At 40.0% G+C, this 23,162-nt stretch overlaps 1 protein-coding gene across 3 annotated transcripts in view; it reads right to left on the bottom strand.

Annotated features, from left to right (window-relative positions):
• The window catches only part of USP32 (ubiquitin specific peptidase 32), a 61,678-nt gene that overhangs the window by 24,444 nt on the left and 14,072 nt on the right, over positions 1-23,162 (bottom strand). For all 3 annotated transcript variants that reach the window (XM_077787575.1, XM_077787576.1, XM_077787577.1), the window contains exons 2-9: positions 17,930-18,057; positions 14,375-14,480; positions 13,757-13,875; positions 10,713-10,872; positions 3,249-3,380; positions 1,830-1,937; positions 964-1,079; positions 382-444 (exon numbers count right to left, since the gene is read on the bottom strand). In XM_077787575.1, coding sequence (XP_077643701.1) covers positions 382-444; positions 964-1,079; positions 1,830-1,937; positions 3,249-3,380; positions 10,713-10,872; positions 13,757-13,875; positions 14,375-14,480; positions 17,930-18,057 — 932 coding nt within the window. The remainder of the gene's footprint in view (positions 1-381; positions 445-963; positions 1,080-1,829; positions 1,938-3,248; positions 3,381-10,712; positions 10,873-13,756; positions 13,876-14,374; positions 14,481-17,929; positions 18,058-23,162) is intronic.

Raw genomic sequence — 23,162 nt, 5'->3', positions numbered from 1 at the left:
GAGGATAATGTGTCTTGACACAGCATAAAATATAAGATAAACTTCTGCACTCTCTCTCAAGATCAATTTTAACAGGAAACAAAAGAAGTCAGGCATCAGATTTAAAACTGGTGCTTGCAAGCAGAGCCTTGCAAACAGTGCAGGCTTCCAATTAATTTCATCTAGTTATGCATTTTGGGTTATCTTTATGTATTAAAATGGCTTATAAAATTCAAACACGTTCTTTCACAGAACAACATGGTAAATTTTAATAGAAAACTGACATTTCTTGAAAAAGATCCTTTTATTGACACACCTCTGTTCTAAAGAAAGCACTTCCTTATAAATAAACTGAAGATATTGGGGTATAACAACGACAAAGAAAGAACAGCAAATTCCTACCTTTGTGTTATCATGCACATGTAAAATATCTTCCACAATTTCAGACAAACCCATGTCCAACTCCTTCAACAAAAGGATTAGAAATCAGAGTTAAAGTCTCCCAGCAGGATGTGCTCAGAATAAAAATAAAACTGTAAGAGATGCTGGAAACGCTCAGTAATTCAAACCAAGGGCTCCCAGATAGAAAAACTGTGCTTTTGTACCTTTCTTTATATAAAAGAACAGACATTATAGACAAACCATTGAGCTTTGGGCAGGTCAGAACACACATTCTAACCAAACCTTGGGATTTGGGTAGGTCAGAACACACATTTAACCAAACCTTGGGATTTTGAGAGGTCAGAACACACATTTAACCAAACCTTGGGATTTGGGCAGGTCAGAACACACATTTAACCAGTCCTTGTGATTGGGGCAGGTGACAGCTCTGCAAGGCAAGGGACAGCCCCCTGTCCCCCTGCCCAGCTGAGGGGTTCGGGGGAGCCTGTACCTCACTGACCCCCACCCAACCATGATGTACATTCCTCCTTGGGAAGGGTGGCTCAGGAAACAGAAGGAAACCAACCCCCAGACACCACTCACAGGTATTTTGTCTGTCCTGTTGTCTTTCCAGACCTCTAAAAGTGCCACCACCATGTCCTTGAGCTCGGTGCAAGACAAAACCCCATCACGGTCCACGTCAAACACCTTGAAGCAAACTGAGGGAAAAAGGGAATGACTTTGCTGTTAGAACCATTCCACAACTCTTCTTTTCTTTATTCCTTGCAGTCCCTGAGCAGCTGATTCAGTGCTGACAGTTCTGAAGGGGGGATGCACGTGTGGAGGTGAGGAAACAGAGCAGCTGTGTTTAATAAACTCAAATCCACATCCCTGCAATCCTCTGCTGTGCTTGCTGATGGGACCTAGCAAGGAACATATGTGCATCCAGAAATTTCCAGGGAATTACAGCTTGGAAGTTGCAACAATGTGGTTTTGGAGAAGTAGGGAACAAAAAGTGTTTCAAAACACAGGAACCTTGCAGGGAGCCAGCTGGGAACTGGGCAGTGAAAAGCCACAACATGCTATTTACCACAAGACAATCAAATAGGACATTTGTTTTCTATTATAGATAATGAGTAGCTAAGTGTTTGCACTTTCTATATTGAGATACACATTTCTGCCTCAAAATGCAGAACACTGGAAAAATCACTTCTGAAATGTAGTTTTTCCCAGTTAGATAATTTACATGGAACTACTGATAAGCTGTAAAATATATGAAATTAGGTTTAATCATCCTTTATAAAAGGAAACCTTGATATTTTAAATTCCTGGGGTTTTTTTAACTTTTAAAGTCACTTTTCACAGACTTGTTCAGCAGAAAAAGAATCTCAAAAGGTGAAAACAAGTAAACCTCATTGTTCAAACTGAAAAACTGCTCCCAAATTAACAGTTAAATTTTGCATACTTACACTTCTGTCTCTCTGCCAAGGGTCCCCTGCAACATGCTGAGAGCCCACAGGAAATTTCTTTAAAATCTATGTGATTGTCTCGGTTTTCATCAAAAGCATTAAACAAACCTGCAAACCACAAAAGCATCTCCTGTTACAGCACCTGAGAGCCACCCTGCATCTCCACGAGGGGTTCATGGGGAACACGGGCAAGGAGAAGTACAAACACTTGTCATTTATTCTCATTAAGTGTAATAAGGGTAATTAAGCACTACTAAGACCATTTAAAGGTGAATTAGATGTCTCAGGGACGGCTGATCCAGCCAGGGGTGGGGAGGTAATCAAGAATTCTGAACAGCTGCCTGCTCCTCACACCCTCCTTGTAATGACTGATGTAGAGTGGAGCTGAACCTGTATGGCCAGACCTTCCAACGTGCCTGGCAGAAATTCCTGTGCAAATCACTGAACTGCACTGCAAACTTTGCCCTTAGGTAAGAGCTGTAGCCACCAGCCTTCAAAGCATTTAATAGTTCAAATCATTCAGCACTATTTATCCCATAACTTTTTTGATTGTTTGGTTTTTTTTTTATAGCAACAATGACTCCACAGAAGGCAAAGAACAACCAGAAAACATTGAAGTTTTCCCCCACCAGCTGTGTAAGTTTAAATCACTAAGTAGATAAAAGACACTCAGGAAAAAAAGAATGTGGGGATATATCCCTACAGAACTGGACATAAATTCCGATTTTTTACCATTGCAGGCGACTTTCCCATTTGTTACTTACTGCTGCCACTTGTCAGTAATAAAAGAATTACCAACACATTGGTAATAAAACAATTTGTCACCCCAGGACTGCAGAGTGCAAGTGGAATGTCCCTGAATGTCCCCATGTCATGCAGCAAATGGCAATTGGACAACTCCAGTTATTACCAGAGTGACTTCAGCTGGACAGACCAGTTTGGTTGTCAGTAGAAATAACAACCTGCAAATCTCCTGAGCCTCCTGAATAAAATCTTCCTTAATTTACACTGTTAGGGAGGAGTGCTGCATTGGCTGCATGATTCACCAGCTGACTTGCACACTGAGGTGTCATGCAATAGATGAAACTCCCATTTGTCAGTATAAAAACATTTGGTTTTCCCTCATTCAGGGCCAGCAGTTTATTTTGTCTTCACAGAATCTTAAGAAAAAAATTATAAACAACTACAGGGCACCTTCTACATAAAATCTGACATATTTCCTGCCAACTGATAACAATGCAACACCTCCTTCAGCACTCCAGATCTCCCAACAGACAGAGATTTCCCCTCTTTTCCCAGTTTTCAGAACTCAGTGAAGTTGTTCTGTCCCTCGGGCTGAAAGGACATTTCAGAACAGACAATTTCAAGGCCGTGACAGCTGGAAGGCAGCAGAGCTTCCTCCCTGCTCTCCCTCCATACCTTCACTCAGGGATTGATGGATTGGGGGGGACACTAAGGGGGCAAATGTCTCCAAATCGAAGCGTCCAGTCCTGGACTGAGCTTTCAGCAGCCAGTATCGCTTCTCCAGGTCGATGATGTCAGATTCTTCCACTGCAGAAGCAACAGAAATAAACCCAAATTACCTTCTTTGGCCACAGAATCCTCTCACCTATTTGCCATTGAGGAGTCAGCATCAATAACAGCATCACAAGTGTCTAGAAACACAGAAATGAACTTTTCCCACTGTTAGAGCCTCTTCATTTTTCACTTAATCCTGTTTGGTGATTTGAACAGGCAGCTTGGATGTGCAGTGTCTTAATTTCCCTGGGTATTCAGTATTAAAATCCTCAAAAAAAGATGCAAAGTAGCATTAAAAAAAAAATCCTACATCTTTTATGGAAAATAATTATGTAGCACTTGGCTACCCTGAAAACACTCGTATTTGAAATCTTTAGCTTTTTTGTACAGTAATAAGGCTAAATTTTAATGTGGCATTTAAATGTTGTCTCTCACCATTATTTTTTCCCAGATATAAAATAGTTTGCTTCACTTTATTATTTATACTATAGAATTATTTATAATTATTTAATGTACAGTAAACACTGAGGAATAGCCACACAAGCCTACAATGCAGAGGAACTAAGAAGGCAATTTAAAAAGGGGAAAAAACTCAAACCTAAGAAATAAAACAAGGTGCTAAGCAAGGATGGATAAAAATAGCCAGAGGAAGAACTTGTTTTTCTTCAAAACATTCTATACAAATGCTCTCTTTATGCTTTATCCTTTAAATTAAATAAATAAATAAATATATATATATATAAAAGAAGATTAAATTTCTGCCCAACAATACTTTTAACCTTTTTACATATGCAAGTGTGTCACAACAGTGCTTTAGGTCAGTGCCAATTAATTGGTTCTCAAATAGATCTGTAATGACAAAGCTGTCTATATTAAGAAGCACTATGTGTGATCTCATTCCCAGATGGTTCTGAGCCTTTAAATCCATGCCAGTTTTCTAATAGGTTTAACTTGAGCTATTTGGCCTGGTTTAGTCCAAAGAAACAATAATAATCCTGTGAGGCTTAAGAACTGAAGGGCTCCACCTCAAAAGTTGTGTCAAATTGAAATTTTATTGATTTCTTTGCCCATTTCTGTCATTAGTGGCAGTAATTTACTTAAAATAGTAACTTAGGTAACCTGCAGTGAGTATGAAGTAGTGGTAACTGCCCAGCAGGAGCATCACATGATGCACCAAAACTTACACAACCCTTACCCTCAGCAGCAGAGAGAGTGGAGAAATCTGGATAAAATATCTGGAGTTGGAGGAGTGGACAGGGTTTGCATTTTCCTGTAACGTGTTTTTAGACAGCCCAGCAGGGGAAGAGACATCAGTGACAAGTGTCCCTTTCCTGTGTGCCTTCAGGGCAGTGACAGAGGTGACAACCCCAGCCCCTCAGGGCATCACTGCCAGCTCCTGGGCATGCACACAGGGAGAGAAGAGCTGATCCAGAAGAAAAACTCATTTCCTTTCTCCTCTCCCCTTCTTCCCAGATGGATCAATCCCTTGATCTGTTTGACCATCCCCTGGCTCTTGGCTGGGGTGTAATCACAGAGTTGTTTGGGTTGGAAGGGACCTTTAAAGGTCACCCCAGCCTCCTCCTCCATGGACACCTTCCACTGGATCAGGTTGCTCCAGCAGACCTGGCCTGGAATGTTTCCAGGGATGAGGAATCCACCACCTCATCACAAAAACTTTCTCCCTCGCATCTACTCTCAGTTTAAACCCATTAGCTCATGTCCTAGCACCTACTGAAAGTCTGTCCCCAATACACGAGGAAGCAGCAATCCAAATTTAGGAAGGAATATTATTCTACTAGAAATCTAGATAGAGGAATAGAGGAGTTATTTCTTTAAAGATCAGCACACAGAAATATCACAGATGTAAGGAGAATCCCAGGGATCTTCCCCTTCCCAAACAATGGGAGAGGGGAGGTTGTGCTGTCATTTACAGGAATTTCACTTCCACCTTACTGCTCTCATTAGCAAACACAAAAGCATTATTTATGTTCTCTTGTGCATGACCATGTAAATCACTTTGCTTCCTTCTAATCCACCTCTGTAAGGAGGAAGAATAACAAATGTGTGAGATGCACTTCATTCTTCAAGTGGTGCAACACTGAGAATATTCAAAATCCAGCAGGAAGCTCAAATTGCCCTCACTGAAGAGTAAATCTGTAGAAACCTTCCTTTGGCAGGTGCAATATTTATTTTTTGTAATTAAGAACTTAAAGAATATTTTGTATAGAATATTTTGAATATATATTTTAAAGACTATCTCTCGAATATCTATAGTATAAGTTAGTATACTGATTTTTTTGCTTGTACTTCACAGATGTTTCTACAGTGGTAACTCCATTGTTTTATTATTTCAGCACAGAAGATAAAAGTTATCAGAAAGCATTTTGTCTGTGTTTCTGTTCACAGTGGTTGAACTGACATCATGATCACTTAAAGATAGAGAATTTTCAAATAATCACCTTTAAAAGAACAGCTAAGTGTTAGCACAAGTGTTACATTCTTATTCTAGCCCAAATGCACTAATTTTCTGCACAAGAGCCAAGCACTTTAGAAAGTAAAACCATGTAGTAAATAACATTCTTAGCACTGATTAGCTTTACACAAATCAGGTTAACCACGAGTAAAAATGTGACAAAAGAATATTTCTCCTTGACAGCTATAACAAATCGCAGCCCAGTGCACCAGAATAAATGGAGCAGCATTTCTTGGATTGCAGCATAGGGAAGTTCAACTGCAGCTGAGCAGCAGCTGTTGCATAATTTGATTTCTCCAGACTAAGTTTTCACATAATCTTGTAAATGAGTCTCAGGATATGCAGTGCACCATCTATTCCTCCATGAGTGCAAACTAAAAAAAATCTCTGGCAATTTATGATTATACACATAATCATATTTGTTACTGAAGTTAAATGAAGCATGGGAAAGGCACAGTACACTCAATACCCAAACATATCAATGTGCATGACAAAACTCCACATTCCACAGAGCTTTTGTACAGATAAAAGATTTTATCTTTTCAAAATACATATATTTTCCCTCATGGCTGTTCAAATCACATCAAACTGTAAATTGGGCTTTCATTCAGATTACTTAAAAGGATGTATTTTATATACATTATATAGGCCAAAACCTCAGGACACACAGGCTTTCTAGGCCAAGTAATTATTCATTTTGCTAATGAAATACATGATATGATTATTTGAGGTCACATGGACATGATGGACCTGAGAAATTTAAGCAGTTTACTACCACATGCTGATTTATGTCTCCCTCATCACTTGCCCATTAGAAATACTAAAAAACTTCCAGATCTGTGAAACTATTAATACTTTTTTTTTTGTTCAATCCTCTAAGAATTAGACCAATATAATCAGAGGGATGATAGTAAGTACAAATGAAGCACAGTCCTCTTCTTGTAAAGGAAGAACAAATAAACATTCTCAATCAAAATATAATCTAAAACTGTAAAACTTCTAAAAATGAGTTAAATTTAGAACGTTGATCAACAGCCAGGTGCATGGCAGTGATAAACACTAAACCCCCATGTTAATGCCATTCTCACAAAATGTCCCTCTAAAATATTCCATAGATACCAAGCTATGAATAATCTTCTGCTTTAAGATTTAAAAGCATGTTTGCATTTCAGCCACTGCTTATTACAATTCTTTATACGACCAGGATTCCCCAAGTATTCCACTATATGACCAAAATTCAATATTTACCCACCTATGGGTACAATCCTCTCTGGCTCACAGCAGCAGAAACATACCATATTCCCAACATTTTAGCAGGGCTTGGATTGCTTCCCTGCTCACCATGACGTGCTCCAGGCAGCCCCCAGCCCCTGCTGGCAGGGAGGGCTCTTCATGGCCAGGCAGGAGCCCAAACTGCCACCAAACACTGCTTCTCACTAAAAACTCTCCTTTGTGCCTTCCAAATTAACCCCCAGAAGACTCTGGGACCGAGAGCTGCTTTGCAAGTCGTAAAATAGCCTGGAACTAAGAGGATAACAAGTGGTAAAACACAGATTAAGTGACACCAAGGCTTTTACTTATTGGCCTGGGCTGATGTCAGACTTTCATCTTTGTGCTCTTCCTAATTCAAAACAAACACACAGGGAAGGGAAGGTTAAAAGCTCAGCCAAGAGAGATCCTTGAGCGTGTGTCCTACATGGCCACCCAGGTGTTCATGCAGCAGAATAAGGATTATCAGTGCCCCAAGGTGGGAACAAGGAGGTGTCAAGAGCACAGCTCCTCACAGCACAGGAGTTCACACGTGGGAAAGACAGCACAGAATGAAACCAGCCCTCCAAGCAGAGCCAAAATCTCCAGGATTGTCTTCTAGTGCCTTCCACACATGCCTGTTGGCAGAGTGGGTGTCCCAGCTCCAGAAGATGGATTTTAGAGGCAGCCTTTTAGTGCCAGCAAAGCGAAGGGATCCCCTCAGTGCATTCTGCTTTCAGCCTCCCATCGCATCCTCCCACAGAGCTGACAATCCCAGCTCTGGCACAACATTCCACAACCTTCAGCTTGGATTTCGTGCTGTTTCCCAAACTGCCTCTTCCATTTCAGCCACCCTGCCTGCTTACCCAGGGCTCCTCTCATTTACTGTACTGAATAGTGATAAATGGATATTCTAAAACAGGATTATTTGTACTGATTGCAGTCATAACTGCACCTCGGTGGGTGAGAGCTGTCAGAAAGAACTGCGGGAATTTTTCTGACAACACAGGAGTCTCTTCCATTCAAAGGGGAATTTGGATGTTATTTAATGAGAGCTCAGTGACATAAGAACTGGGTGACAAAGAAGTACAAATTAAATATTCTGTCAGTTCAAAACCAGCACCCTGATGAACGAATTATTTTCCTCATGGAAAAGGGCTGAAAACCTGAGTATCTAAGCCCATTGCGTGACACTGAGTCACACCAAAATGGCATATAAAAAAGGCAACCAGCACCTATGCTGCAGCAGAAAAAACATTTCCAGCTAAATGAAGGAAATCAATGAGGTGTCCCCTGAGTCAGTGTGACAGAAATGTGGGATTTACAGGCTCCACCACAGTGCTGTTCAATGTGATGGCTTCAAAAAATACAAATTAAATTAATTTAAATGCATATGATCATACTACAGAACTGAGAAAATCCAAACTACTGCTACCTGGTCACTCCTGAGGTATAAGACAAATCCACATCCCTGAAACTGCTTTTTTAGGAACAAAGGCCAGTTATTTTGGCAGCTTTCAAATAAAATTACTCATATTTCTGATTTAAGTGAAATGGAACAAAATTTGATTAAAAGCAGCAAGTGTGTGCAACTTCCTGCAACTTTAAAATTTCATTTCTAATTATGTGTTGAGAAATGTAATTAAAGTCATCTGCACACCAAAAACAAATGCTACTTAAAAATGAAAAATTAGTATTCCTTTGTTTCCCTGATAGACTGGCTCATTAAGCAAATTTAAATGGAGTCACTGATGCCTTGCATGAAATGGGGGCTGTTTCTAAATCAAAGGGAGTAACTTTCCCTATTTTTATCCCTGCTGGTTTTTATGGCTGTGACATATTGTCCAAGAAGTTGGATGGGAAGCAGAGTGTGAGGTAAGGCTGGGGAGGGGGGCCTGGGGCTTGTGCCAGGAGATGCAGCAGGACTCAGAAATTCCTGATTGCACCAGGGAGTGGCACAAATTACTTTGCATTTTACAACAGAAGAAAAGGAAACCTTTCCCTCTTTCTCTGTATTATGGTGTATGCCTCAGTTTACCAAACATTATCTCACTTCCTGCTCCTTCCAAAGGCAACCATTCTCCCAGGAAAAACAAGAACAAGCCTTCAACAGCTCTCAGTATTTTACACATTCAGCTGTGTTAAAAATACTTCTGTACTGAATTTCTTAATCTTTGGAGTGACCTGATTAGGCTGAAATTACTTCCAAGTGCTCAAGCACTTACATTTTCCTTAGTTTTGCATGTGTTGGATGAGATTCCTACAGTGTTGTAAATCACAAGGGAATTCAGTAAAATTTAATTGTATCTAGAGGTCCAAACATAACTGTCACATTAACTTTCCAATTCTGTAGACAATAACCACATCAGCTCCATGTATTTCTGGAATTCACTGAAAAGTTCAATCCCAGCTCTGACATGATGGTACCAGTGACAGAGATATCAAAACCAGAACTGAGAACAACAATAAATATTAAAAAAATCTATTAAAACAGTAGCTGTTACATTTAAGTTATTTTTTTATTCCAAACCTCAGTTTCAGTATAAATACACTACCTGTGAAAAGCCCAGTAAAAAGTTCTGAAAGTTTCAATTTCAAAGCATAAAAAAGAGCAGATCTCAATTTGACACAGGTCAAGATCTTTCCCAGAGCTGAAATCCAGAACTCTCAGAGGGTTGGGTTTTTTTTCACATTCCTCTTTCTCCACCTTGTCTGTGAGGCCTCAGAATATTCAGTGGTTTTCTGTAACCTCAATGCCTCCTTTCAGCCTTTCATATAATGCAAATAAATTACCTGCTTATAAACTCCTGACTTCATAATGCATTTTCATTTCAGATGGTCAGAAAAGAGTTTGAGTGCCCATATTTAAAACCAAGAGGATAAAAAGGGTGTGTTGCTTTAAGTAACTCACCCACGAGAGGATTAAATGCCACACTGACACCTGTGAGGAAAATCCATGAGAGCACATGAAGCACAACCAGACTGCTCAGATCCCTGACACCCCCACAACCAACTCCCTCCTCCCAGGGATCCTCAGGGATGGAATGGATGTTTGCACTACACTGCTACATCAAGTGTCATTTATCAGCCTTTTGGTTTTGGATTTAATTTAAAAACCAGCTGTTCCTTCTTTTACGTTAACATAGACATAAGGAAACACTTCTTCTCTGGAGACAGTTCCTGAGGATGCTTCTCTTTAGTTAATTCTACCACATGCCAGGAATATTATTTATTTTACTGGAGAAGCAAATTAAGAGGTAACACTTATTTTTGAAACAAATATTATTTTCTCAAGTCTCTCAGTAGTTTTACAACCCACTATATAGACCAAAAATAAACCCAGTATTACCAGCCAACCACTTCAGAAGATACTTTTTTTTTTTTTAGCTTGCTTGGTAGCAAACTTCTACAGCAGTGTTGTAGCCTCAGCATTATTATCTCTTAAAAATAACAACCCAGTGTCCTTGTACACAACATTTGACATCCCAGCACAGAAAGCAGAGAACAGATGAGCTCAGAGAAGGAATTTCTCTCACTGAACCCAACGTGGTGGAGTGGGGAGATTCAATGAACAATGATTCTGCCTGTGAACTCTGGCAGGGTTTTTTTTTGAGATGTGCAGGACAAGAAGCACCTTTACTCACAGTGTGTGACTCCAGCCAGGGTCTGGTAGAAGGTCGGGGTGTCACTGTCATCAGTGAGGGTCACGTAGACCCCTCCTGAGAGCAGCCACCGCGAGAAGGTGAAAGCGTCTTTGTTGTGCAGCAGCCAAACCCTGAACTTCTCGTAGTTCACCTTCTCACCCTGCAAGAAAAACCAGAAAATGGGAGCTGTTTTTCTCACTGCCAGTAAACAGGAACCATCCAACTGCATGAACAAAAAACTGGGACAATCTCCTAGAAAAATAAGTGCTAATGTAATTTTTCTGCTTGGAGCCATGCCTGTTTTTCCCTTTCATTTTGAAACAGCAATGGGAGGGAAATTAACTTTAAGTTCTCTCTGCATTTTAGCCACCTACTCAATGTGGCCTTTGGAAACTCATTTACTCTGAACCTCAGGTGAAAGGGATGAAAAGAAAAATGGTTACTTGCAATTCAAAAGAGCAGAGGTTATTTTGATGAATTTAAATGTATTATTATAGATACCAGCTCTGCTGCATCAAAAAAACAGGTGCTATAAAATCATAAACATTCTGTTCTGTGCAGATATACAAACAACAGAGAAAAATCAGATTTGGGAATAACTGATGCTGTGATTAATTACTGCGGGAACATGTGGACTTTTTTGCCTCTACTGACCAAAACCCACACTGGAGCATAAAAGTGAACATGACATTCCCAGGATCTCCTCACTCCCTGTCTCCTGGAGCTCCCTGTTCAAGAGCACATAAAAAATACACATTCACATAATTCCAGTGCTGTTTAAACCATTTCTTTGGATCCTTGCCAAGCTGTGGCCATGAAACCATAGGGATCAGCAGACTAATTTCTACAGGACCTACAAAACTACCTCAAATAAAAGCAAACCCATTATCAGTAGACAAACTCATTATATGGAGATTCTCATCTCCAGGAGAAATAAACAGGGGTCTGCAAAGTGGAAGAGGTTTCAAGTCATTGATTATTTAAACTCCCCTCATATCACAGACCATTAAACTTCACTGAATTACATCTCTACAGAATCCAACAATTTGCATTTGGCCGGAGACTATCTGCAACTGCCAAGTGCAGAAAATTGAAAATTCACTATATTCCCTTTGCCAGGCTGCTCCAATGGTTCATCACCAGCACTGCTGAAACATTTGCTTCCTATTCCCATTACAGGGGGTTGCTGCAGTTCCAGATACTCATTCTTTTTATGCCTCTTTTTCTAGACTAAAGTTTTATATTTCCATCCAACAAATCACAGACTGGTTTGGGTTGGAAGGGACATGAAAGCCCAGCCAGTGTCACCATGGGCAGGGACACCTCCCACTGTCCCAGGCTGCTCCAAGCCCCATCCAGCCTGGCTGTGGGCACTGCCAGGGATCCAGGGGCAGCCACAGCTGCTCTGAGCACCCTGTGACACAGCTTCACCTCCCTCACTTTGATTTCTTATTCTTCCATTTCTCCAACAGTTTGGATCAAGAGAAAAGAACATTTTCTCACTCTCTGTTCCACCCTTTCCCTCTACTTTTTGCACTGCTCTTTGTAAAGGCAGCAAGAGCTGGGTCATTAAAACTCCATTTTCCCCTGGGAGGACAACGAAGAGGAACAGAAAAACTTTGGACAGGAGGAAGAAAGCATTTGAAGCAAGCAATGATTACAGCTGAATTATGATGGGACCTGAGCAATGCAGTTATCACTGAATTTTTTTCCCTGTATTTCAGAAACAAAAGGGAAACACAAATATATTCTAAAGCTTCTATTTCTAGCTGAGTACATGCAATAATTCTGATGAACAGAAGTGCCTATAAACATCATCCTTGAAACCAAAGCCATCCTCCATAAGGCAGGCAGGAAGGCCCACAGCAGGAACATTAAACTTTCTCACTCTCCAGCAATGACCGTGGATGATGAAGAGCCCAGTAAATCCTGCTGAGTGGGTTATTACACTATTTTCATTTTAAAGGAAAAATCAATATGCAGCATTTTCTTGAACAGGAAAATGCTCTGAAGCCCAGATTGATACTCATCTTCCTGCAAGGCTTCATAAAGTATTTCTGGATTTCTTGGACAGTGTGCAATTAACTTGTAAGGTGCAATTCATCACACCACACTGATGGGAAATTATAAATAGGAAATGGCACCGAGGGTCAGCTCCAGAAGCTGGAGGGCAGTGGACTCAGGATTTATGGTTGCAGCCTGGACTCAGAAATGCAATTGCTGCATCAAAAGCCAACAGGACACAAGGGCCAGATCAGAATCTGGCTCAGGCACTGCCCACAACCAGAGCCATCTCCAACAGAGAACAATAAAATGTGAAGTAATTAAGTAACCTGATAGCCACAATTAAAGCTTCCAGTCAATCTGGTCAATCCTTTTGCCAGAGGAATGTACAGTGATATCTCCATTTTGCTGGTCTTAGTCATCTGATAACAAGGCAAGCAAAAAACCCTGAAAATTTATCAGGATCCTTGGAGACAAAGAATCATCTATGAATATAGCAAAGCACCAATGCCTTGCTTTAGAGGAGGGCTTCAGCAAGCTCCATAAAGATTACATCTCTTTACAACTTAAAGCATAATTAAATGTTGTAGCTCCTGGCAGGAACAATGATACAAAAGCAATAATATAAAACTATTATTTTGAAGCAACTATGGCTGTCAGGCATTTTTAAATCCAGGATGCAGATTTTCTTTCTTCTCAGATCTGTGTTCTAGATTTCTTCCCTGATTGCAATAAAATGTTCACACTAATGACTAAGTTCCCACCAGCAATATTAGTATTTAAATTTACCTGATGACATGATTACCATTGGGAAATTATCTCTTTCCAAGGAGTACAGAGAATGCCTGCATTTATACACCAAATAATGTTCTCATCAATATAAATTACATGGAATACCACAACACAAAAAACCCATGAGCTTTTACCCCATTTGAACAAGGTCAGTTTGTTCCCATACGTGCACGAATATGAAAAAGAAGCTATTTGATGTAATCTTGACTTTATTGTAGCTGCAACAGGAGGAAAGGTACATGATATACCTCAGAGAAGCATTTCTTGAGTGACTCTGGGACTTTCCCATCAACCAGATGCAGCATCTTCTCCATCTCTTCACGGACAACATAACTCCCAGATTCATTAGAGAAGAGGCTGAAAATATCTGAGGAAATAGAAATATGTGTAAGCAGTGGCATTTTTCAAATGTAAGTTTTATAACTGGCTGAGAATGTCAAAGGCTGTGCAACAACTAAAGGACTAAAAACTTAGGCTGATCCAAGTTCAGTATAGGTCCACAAGGTTTAGGTCAAGACCTTCCTTTTCTTTTACCATTGTAAACAAAAGAAAAATTAGTATTATCAAGTCAGATTAACAGAGGAGACAAAACAACAGAAGTCAGTAGGCAGATGCTTTCTTTTTCTTTGAAAAATATCAATGCCATCCCTTCTTCCTCTGCCCACAGAGACCATGAGGCTTTCTGCAGGATCCCAACACTGACATTTATGATGACTTGGCAAATATTTCATTTTGATGAATACAGAAAACAAAAATGCACTTAATTTCCAAAACTACAGCTAAAAATAGTTAAAAAAATCCCATCTTCATTGTAAAATGGTCACATCTTACACTCACAATCCACTGTTTGAAGTTATATCACTTACATTTTGTTTTCTCCTCCTCTCTGCCTCTTGTGAGTAGAACTAATCCAACTATCAAGTTATTGAAGTGCAGCCCTTTGGATATTCCTCCAAATGAACAGTAGATAACCTAGAAGAATAAAATAGAGAAGTTAACCAGAACCAGGGCAAACAGAGATGTCAGAAGTAAAACCAAAAGCTTATAACTGAGGCTCCATCTTACATGGTTTTTAGGTTCATCACCCCACATTCAGCTAAAGACGCTCCAATTATTAATTGTGTTACCCTTTTGTAGCTCTTCTGGTCATCATCCTTTATTTAGTGAAACACAGGTAAAAGTCATGAACAGCAATATAAAAACTCCTCCAGTGAAGACACTTCTCACTTGCTCCTGGTGGTGTTTCCCCAAATTTCTTTATCAGGGCTGCAATCTCCTCCTGGCTGGGCTCTGATAATCTCAAAGGCATCAAGGGGATGCAGCAGGAATCCCCAAGAGCAGGCTGGCAGCAGAGAGGGGAACTCCAGAGCCCTGTGAGTCACTGTACCACCACGGGGTGGTTTCCACTACGAGTCAAAATTAAACCAGGAAATGGGAGTGCCCAAACAAAACCAGTCCTGAGCCTGGCAAGGTTAGACCTGGCCGAGCCACACCGTGCTGTGGTGGCAGGAGGGTGAAAAGGGAACATCTGACACAGAGTGGCTACACCAGATTTACTGCTGCTCCTCAGCAGTGCTGTGCCACCTGCAGAAATCCTCTCCTTGTCTGTCTGCCCACCCATCCCTCTGGACTACTAAAATCTCTCTGCAGGCATGGTAATGTCAATCCATGCACAGCAGGATCTCATTCTCCACAAAACACCCTGACCCTCACTTCCATCCCACCCTGAGACACAGCATTACCCAAATACTTTCATTTCCACATCAGCCTCTTCTGTTCCTAAACCAAATGCTTGAAGGGCTGAATTCTGAAAAGTGAATTTGTGCTTTATTTGGCCACAACAATTGTAGAGGCTTCAAGGCAGAGATTTGAATTCCACACTTTTTATGTCTAATCCTTCTGTTTTCACCAAATGCCTTCAAGACTACACCATCCATGTGAGCAATTTACCTTCACATTACACTGCAATCATTACTTTTTAAAAACATGCAGCTAAAATATCCACTCACTTCTGCTGAACTTTGTACATCTCAGCTGTGAGACCAGATGAGCACCAAATATTACATTTATACATTATTTCAACACAACACAAGCATTGCTCATGAGATAAACAGAGGAAAGGAATTCTATGGATAATGTCCAATGTATCAGTATTTAATATATGGAATTGCTGGCATTGCTTGGAGTTTAGCTGCTCAATCCTTCCTTGGGAAGACTTTATAAACACTGAATAGTCATGTAACACATCATTTCTCCACATTTTTTCATGTTGGTGTGGCATTTAGAAAGCTTCTGATAACATGCACCATCAAAATGTGATGCAATTTTGTGTCTTCCAAAATGACTTAATGCTGTTGCAGCTTTCCTTAAAACAGCCACACCCAGGCAGAATCACAGCAATCTGCATTTCAGAATGTAAAATTATAAGACACATAGTACTTTTTAACATAAAATTTAAGCCTGACATGTTCTGTTTCATGGGCAACTGAAGAGAATAACAAGATTTAAAAACCAAAGTTGTGCTCATGTTTCCCACCACCTAAGCAGCTTTCCTGCAGTTTAACAACAAAGACCCATCTCTACATTTCCTTTTATTAATATTTTCAATTCCATTCTCCCAAGAGATCCTCCCGGAACATTACTGTCCTGAATATTTAAAAATGTTTTGTGTGCAGGACAATCATCCAAATTGTTGGATCAAAGTTCCAGTGGCTTCAGTTCTCTGTTTCATGTCCAGTTTAAAACTCCTATGTTTTTAATTTAACACATTCCTGAAGGCCTCTCACTCCTCAGATATGAAAAACCATTATTGACAGCATGCAGAGCACACAGCCCAGCTCCAAGGCTCCAAATGATCTGTTTTAGTGACTGAGAGGCTGAAAATTCAGGGGTTTAGCTGCCTAATGACTTTGCCTGCCTCTCCCCATCCTGAAACCAGGGATTACAAAGCATCCCTTGACTCAAATCCCAATTTTGGCCCAATTTACAGTTTTCAGCTCACAGATTTGATACTGCACTGCCTGAGTATGAATGCTACAAGTACATCATAATTTGTACTCGAATTTTGAGATGAGTTCTGATGAGAAGCCATCAAAAACCAATTAGGAGGCTTCCATTAATTTTATTTCACCACCTGGAAACCAAGAACTGCTCTATAACCATCATGAGTGTTAAAAGAGAGAATCATCACCAAAATTGTGTCTTCAAGGACAGATTTTTTTAAAAAATAAAATAAAAACCAGGCAGCAGAAACCCCAGAATCTCTATTTGTGACCAGATCAATAATTTAATCCTTAATACTAACCTGAAAGGGATATAAAGGTACAAGTTAACACAGAATATAAAATTTTCAAGATTTTATACTATTTCAAACCAATTGTGAAAAATACATTTTTTGTTTAATCTTAGGGGTTACCAACTCTCAAAGCATCCAGAAAACACTCAAAAATTCATGCTGAAGGCAGGCTTTAAGCTCTGGGCAAATCAGACCCCTCCTTTTCCACTGCAAATTCTCCTACTAAGCCTTAAACACCCACATAAAAAGCCAACTGTTTACAGAAGTAAAGTAGTATCATCCTCTTTGCCAAAATTTAGGGAAAACAAGGGAAAAAAGAATGAAGATGAAGCTGAGGAAAAGGAACTCTGCCAGAGTGTAAAACCTTCAGCAATGCAACACTTCAGCACTCACATTATCTAAATAAAACTGGGGGACTTGCACGCTGCCTCTGAGGTCAACAGCTCTGAGGATGCCAAAAATAGAGGCTGTGACTAGAAATGACATGGAGCAAGAGATCATTTGAAAGGTCTGCCTAATCTTTGTCTCTCTACCAATAATATTTTGATATCTCCCTCAAGAAAGGGGCAACTCTATAAAAGAAAATTACTGTTTAAACATGCATGTGTATAGGATGGTATTACTATTATTTTTTAGATATATACACATGGATATATGTTTATATCCATGTTGCAGATTTTGATTTTGGTTATTTTTCAGCTCATTCATGTATCTGTTATGAACAAATTTATTTTTAAGAGCTTGCAAAGATTCATCTTTAGAAAACAAAGTAACAGCCAATGGAATCTCAAAAGAACCAACAGCAAGTGCATCTCCGGAGCAAATAAAATCTGTTATTGTGGTCTTGTTACAAATTCCCAATCTTTTTGTTGCCCAAATTTATATCTGGATATTTAGGTTTGATAGGATATTTGACTTCAAATCATCTACCAGGTATCAGTAGGGTTGGGAGCACATTCCTGACCACCTACAATCCAAGTCTGGAAAACCATTTCCAGGCAGAGAAGGTGCATTGTGGTGCTCCATAAAAAACGGGAAGCAATTCAATCAACTCCATAAATATTTGTGTGTGCACAGCAGCATCCAGCTGCCCATTATCCCAGGAAAACAGCAATTCACAGCTCACCTCAGCAACTTTGGGAGGGACCCCATCACCCAGAACTTCCCTGATGAAGCACTGCTGGGTCATATAATAGGAGAGGCCACAAGTTCTCTTGAAAGCATCTTTGAGCCTCTTCAGTTCTATGTCTGTAACTGAGAAGAGAAAAAAAAAATTGGTCAATAAAGATGTTACAGAAAGATAATAGCTTAAAGAATCTCAAAATCCTCCACTCCTTATGTTTACCTTTACAATAAAAAGACACAAAGAAATTAAACGCATGATTTCCTCTAAAGAGTGGGAAAATGAGATCTAATAATCTAATCTTGCTTGAAAAGAGACAAAGGAAGCAGACCTGTGGTTACCATCAATGTGAACAACAGCTCACTGCCTAAGTTTTCTGACTACAATAGTGGATTGTAATTTGTTCTAAATTCAGCACCATTCTTGTCACACAAAGGAAAATGAGGCAGCTTTATGATCAATTTTGCATTGCATGTAAGCCAGGGAAATTATCTGCAACCAACAGTGGTGCATATTATTAAGAGCAGCTCCAACAGCATCCTTCAAGCAGTTTCATCTATTAACCACTTTTCTGTCTTAAAACAAATAAAATACTTTATCAGCAGTACAAGTTCATGAGACGGTGCAGTAAGGTGTGATTTAATAGGAAAACATGTTGGACTACATGTAATTCTTCACCCAAGATCCCCTTGCACAGCCAAAATCTGCTTGCCAGCTACACCTGTTCAAACTTGTTCACAACTGCAAAGGTAGAAAATGTGGCCTGGGAGCTCCCTGGAAAGCAGTGCTGCCTTCAGACTTTACAAGCACAAAGCAACTTTCTAAGAAAGTGTTTAAGAAGGGAAGGATCTCGTGGAACGAAACAAGCCCTCTGCCCAAAGCCAAGCTGTAAGGAATGGCACAGGACCCCCTGGAAGCTCCTGAGTGGTGCAGAAAAAGCAATTTAGCATGCAGAAGCCCAGGGAAATGATGCTGCACACGGGAGCTGTGTCACTGTATTTATAGCAAGGCATTTTCCTTACCCTGCTATCACAAGCCAGACAGAAACAACACTGCCATGGCCAAAGGCTTGTTGAGCTTTTTGTCAGCCAAAATAAAACAGAGCACTTGAGGGCTTAATCCAACACTCAGTAAAACTTTTGCTTTTCAGTTAATTCATTCATCAAAATCAAAAATCAATACTTAAAAGTAAATCACATTAAAACATTCCTCCCTAATTTTAATCCGAGTCAACGCTGAAACAGAAGTTGGCTCCACTTAACAATTGTGTAAAAACAGAAATTGGGTTATGTTTCCTCTCAAATTTTATTACAGATTCTGGGTACTTCTAACCATAAAGAAAAAAAAAAATCAAAGTATCTAAGAGATAAACCTCAAGTGTAACCCACACAGCACCAGAGCTATCAATTAGCACAGTGGTGATTATCATTAGCACATATCTTGTTTGACTAAAACGAACCTGCTGTAATTACATGGCAGAAGAATGTTGGTCTCATACTGTTACCTGGCTTCTAAGGTGTTTAAATTCCATTTTTTCACATTAACATCTACCCAGAGGCACTGGTGCCTTTAGAGGGGTGCTTTGATGAATGCCCAAGCCAGGAGGAGATGAAGGGAAGTGCTTCACCTCCTGCCACCTTTAAGAACAACATCACTACAGCAGCAGGGACAGCTCCCCACATTTCATGAATGTTGGGATTGCTCAGGGATCACGGAAAAGGGAAGCTCCTGGCTTTGGAATTTTGGCAAAGCAAAGCAAACAACCTGGATCTTAGACTAAATCCAGAACAGTTCTGGGATGAAATTATTCTCATTTTTTGCAGTTTTTGTATGCCTGCTCACACACACATATCTTTAACAAAAACAAATTCTTTGATCTCCTCACCATCAAATCCAATCTGGTTTTGGGTTATTTGGCAAAAGTTTCTAGATAAACATTTGCTAAGCTGATGTTTGCAGCACCCCTGACTGTCCAGTGTGCACTCCAGGCAGCGCTCAGGAGTGGGAAAATCCCATATAAATGTATCTCCCATAATCCATGGGAGTGACTGGAGTGCCAGCCAAGGTGAGGAGAAGGTTGGGAACAAGACATGTCAAGCAACACTCCCAAGATCTTCAAGAAGAACAGCACTATCAATGTATTTAACAGGGGTGATAAATTGATACTGCCAGTCCATGTTACATTTCAAAAGCAAATTATTACTGCCAGAGCCCACTCAATATTATTGTTTGCATACAGAAACTACAAAAAAGGTCATGGAATAACAGGAAAGGTAATTACTTCCATTCCTTCCCCAGGAGCCATTAAAATGACTGATGCTGCCCATTTAAAATCATCTGCAAAGCTTTGTAAAGATAAGTTCATTATACATTTAGATCCATGCACATGAAAGTACAACTGAAATGAGCAGAGCATAAATCAAAGATATTATCAATGTTTACTATGAGTCTGGAAGGCAAAATATTTGAATTCAAAATCCCAACACCAAAGCACCAATTATTCAACAGAGATAGAGCACGATGGCATTTTGAGAGGAAATAAAACTAAGTCTTCAATTATTAAAGGAACATTTCTGGAAGCAATACATCTATTACTATAATAACTATAATAATTTCAGAAATTAGAACACTCACATCCCCAGAAGCTGCCTTTTTTCTCTCAATTCCACAAGCCCAAGACACAGGAAGCATCAGAGAACACAGGGGTTTTTCATCCTGCCTTTAGACACCAGCCTGTCTCCTACACTGTTTCCTACACTGACTGAAGTCCTTTCATTAGGAATATTCACTTTTTCCAAAGGCACAGATTCCCCAAACACTTCCAGGAGCCAGTTGTCTACAAACACCTCTGAGAAGAGCATTCACAGGCTGCTGTCATGAGGCACAGGAGACAGACACCACGCCATGGGGAGCACCCTTGTTGGATTCACAGCCTGACAGGGGAAAACAGACACCAACAACTTCCCAGGAGGAGTTTGTGGCAGTGAACACAGCAAAAACCATCTTCACATCCCACCTGCCAGTAACAGGTGGCACAACCTCAATATTATTGCAGGGAAAACGACTCAACTGGAATTTCACATTTCATTCTTTACACCTCCAGAGCACACAAGTGACCTTTTGACTGTGAGGTTAATTCAAGGTAACAAAGGCAAGTTTCAATACTTAAGATCCTGTGTGATAACCCTTAAAAATCTACCTGCCCACATCCAAAAATCACCAGTGAAACAAAGTGCCAGCCTGTCATTGTGCCTGTGGTAACTTTGCTAACACAAAGCTCCTGTGCCACCTCAGCTGGAAGGTTTCCAACAAAGCTGCAAACTGTTGAACAGGAGATTAGTGCTGCATCCAACTCTCCAGGGAAAATTCCAGCTCCAGTTTGTTTAATAAAGTTTAAATGAAACCACGCAACCTCAGCTAAAAATGTCACCCGGCTTAAAGTAATTGTAACAAACCTTCAGCTCACCAACTGCTGAGGGTATTTTTAGTTTCCCAGTGTTACTTAAATTTCAGACTCTTTATATGGATGTACTAGTCCACATTTTTTTTGTTTAATTCCCATCTATCCAGGTAATAAAATGTGTATTACCTTCCAAAACTGGTCCCTGCTGGAAACCACCTCCTTCTACTCTGCTTTCACATATTTGTCACCAAGTTATCCTGGAGTTTTCCTGTATCTGAAGCTCAGATTATGCAAGTCCAAGTCCAGACTTAAACCTTGTTTTGCCATCCCTATAAAACTGTTCAAACCAAGCTGGAGGAAATCAACCCTTCCAGTGGAGCTTTGCAAGTTTTGCTGCCACATTTCTCCATCCATTTCAGAACCTCTATTCACTTTAGAATTTTTTTTTCTTTCACATCCTGTAGATCTAATCCCACCCCCACCTTCTGGGAAGGCTCTAAAATACCCTGTGAGCAATGTAGGGTTTGGGGTATGTCCCCTCCAAAAGGACAATTTTTGACAACAAAAACTGGGCAGCAAATACCTGCCTCAGCAAAAGCTGCTCTGCTGTTACCCGCTGCTAGTGAAAATTATTAAGTCATCATAAAAATATAACTGCATGGCTAAATACAAGTAATATTGATATTTCTGCTTTTTCACGTCCTGTTTTGCAAAAAGAGAGAGGAGAAAATGGTTACATCAAAGCCAATTCCTCACTACTCAAAGTACCTACACTGCATATTCTGTGATACTTCCTTAGAGATCTCTGAGCTAAGGTTTGCAAAAATTACCTCAAAGTGTTTTATTCAAATACTGCAAGAAGGAACTTAAAATCTTCCTTAATTTTACATATTTTTGATGATGTAACTATTGAACATAAGGAATAAAAGAACTGCCATACTACAGTCTCTGCTAAAAGGTTAAAAGGAATGATTGGTCAGGCCTAGTGGAGTTATTGTAGCTTAGGAAAAAATTATTATACACCTTACTGCGATATATGCACCAAGAGCAAACATAATACATGTATTTAAATTTCCTATTTAATATTTATTTGCGAAGTCAGGCCAGTCACAAAACCACCTTCCCTTACAACACTTTCCTCCCATCCTTCCAGATTAAAGCACACTGATGTAAAATGCTGAGAAATGGAGGCTGAGACCCAAAGCACAGCTTTCCAAAAGCAGCCACTTGTCTGATGGAGCAAAGGTGACAAATAAAAACATTTGAACTCTTCGTGCTGCCTGAGACATGCAGGCAAGAGACACTTAACCTCCCCATGTCTTGTCTCAGCTAAGAAATGGATATAAACCCCAGCCTGCATCAGACAGATGTGTGATAAATGAGCTAAGATATTGTGTAAAAGCACTACAAGCTACTAGTAAAAAGCTGATTTAATCAGTGAAAAGGGCAGAACTCCAAGTGTTTAACTGAGGGGAAGGTGGAATTAATCTGTCCTGGCTACTATAAACTGACCAATTAACATCAGGTAGAACTAATTGGACACAGAAACAGCACCAGAATCATAAAAGCTCCCTGCAAACCATTAGGAGGAGCAGCAGTAACCACAGCAAAAAGCCAATCTTTGTCCCAAAAGCCTGAAATACTTCATTTGGCTATGTGAAAATAAAGGATTTATTCTGATTCACAGGTTCCCAGCACAAAACCCAAACCAGCCCAACCAGGGGAGAAAACCACAACGTACCAATCATGCTGAAAGTCAAAACAGGAAACAAAACATTGCATAAGCAGGAAGAGAAAACACAGGATAAAAAGGTCAGTCAAGGTGAAGGGTCA

Source organism: Lonchura striata, chromosome 20 (genome assembly GCF_046129695.1).
Source record: "Lonchura striata isolate bLonStr1 chromosome 20, bLonStr1.mat, whole genome shotgun sequence".
NCBI lineage: Eukaryota > Metazoa > Chordata > Aves > Passeriformes > Estrildidae > Lonchura > Lonchura striata.
The sequence above is the reverse complement of the archived record's forward strand: the minus strand, read 5'-3'. Positions and strand labels throughout refer to the sequence as shown.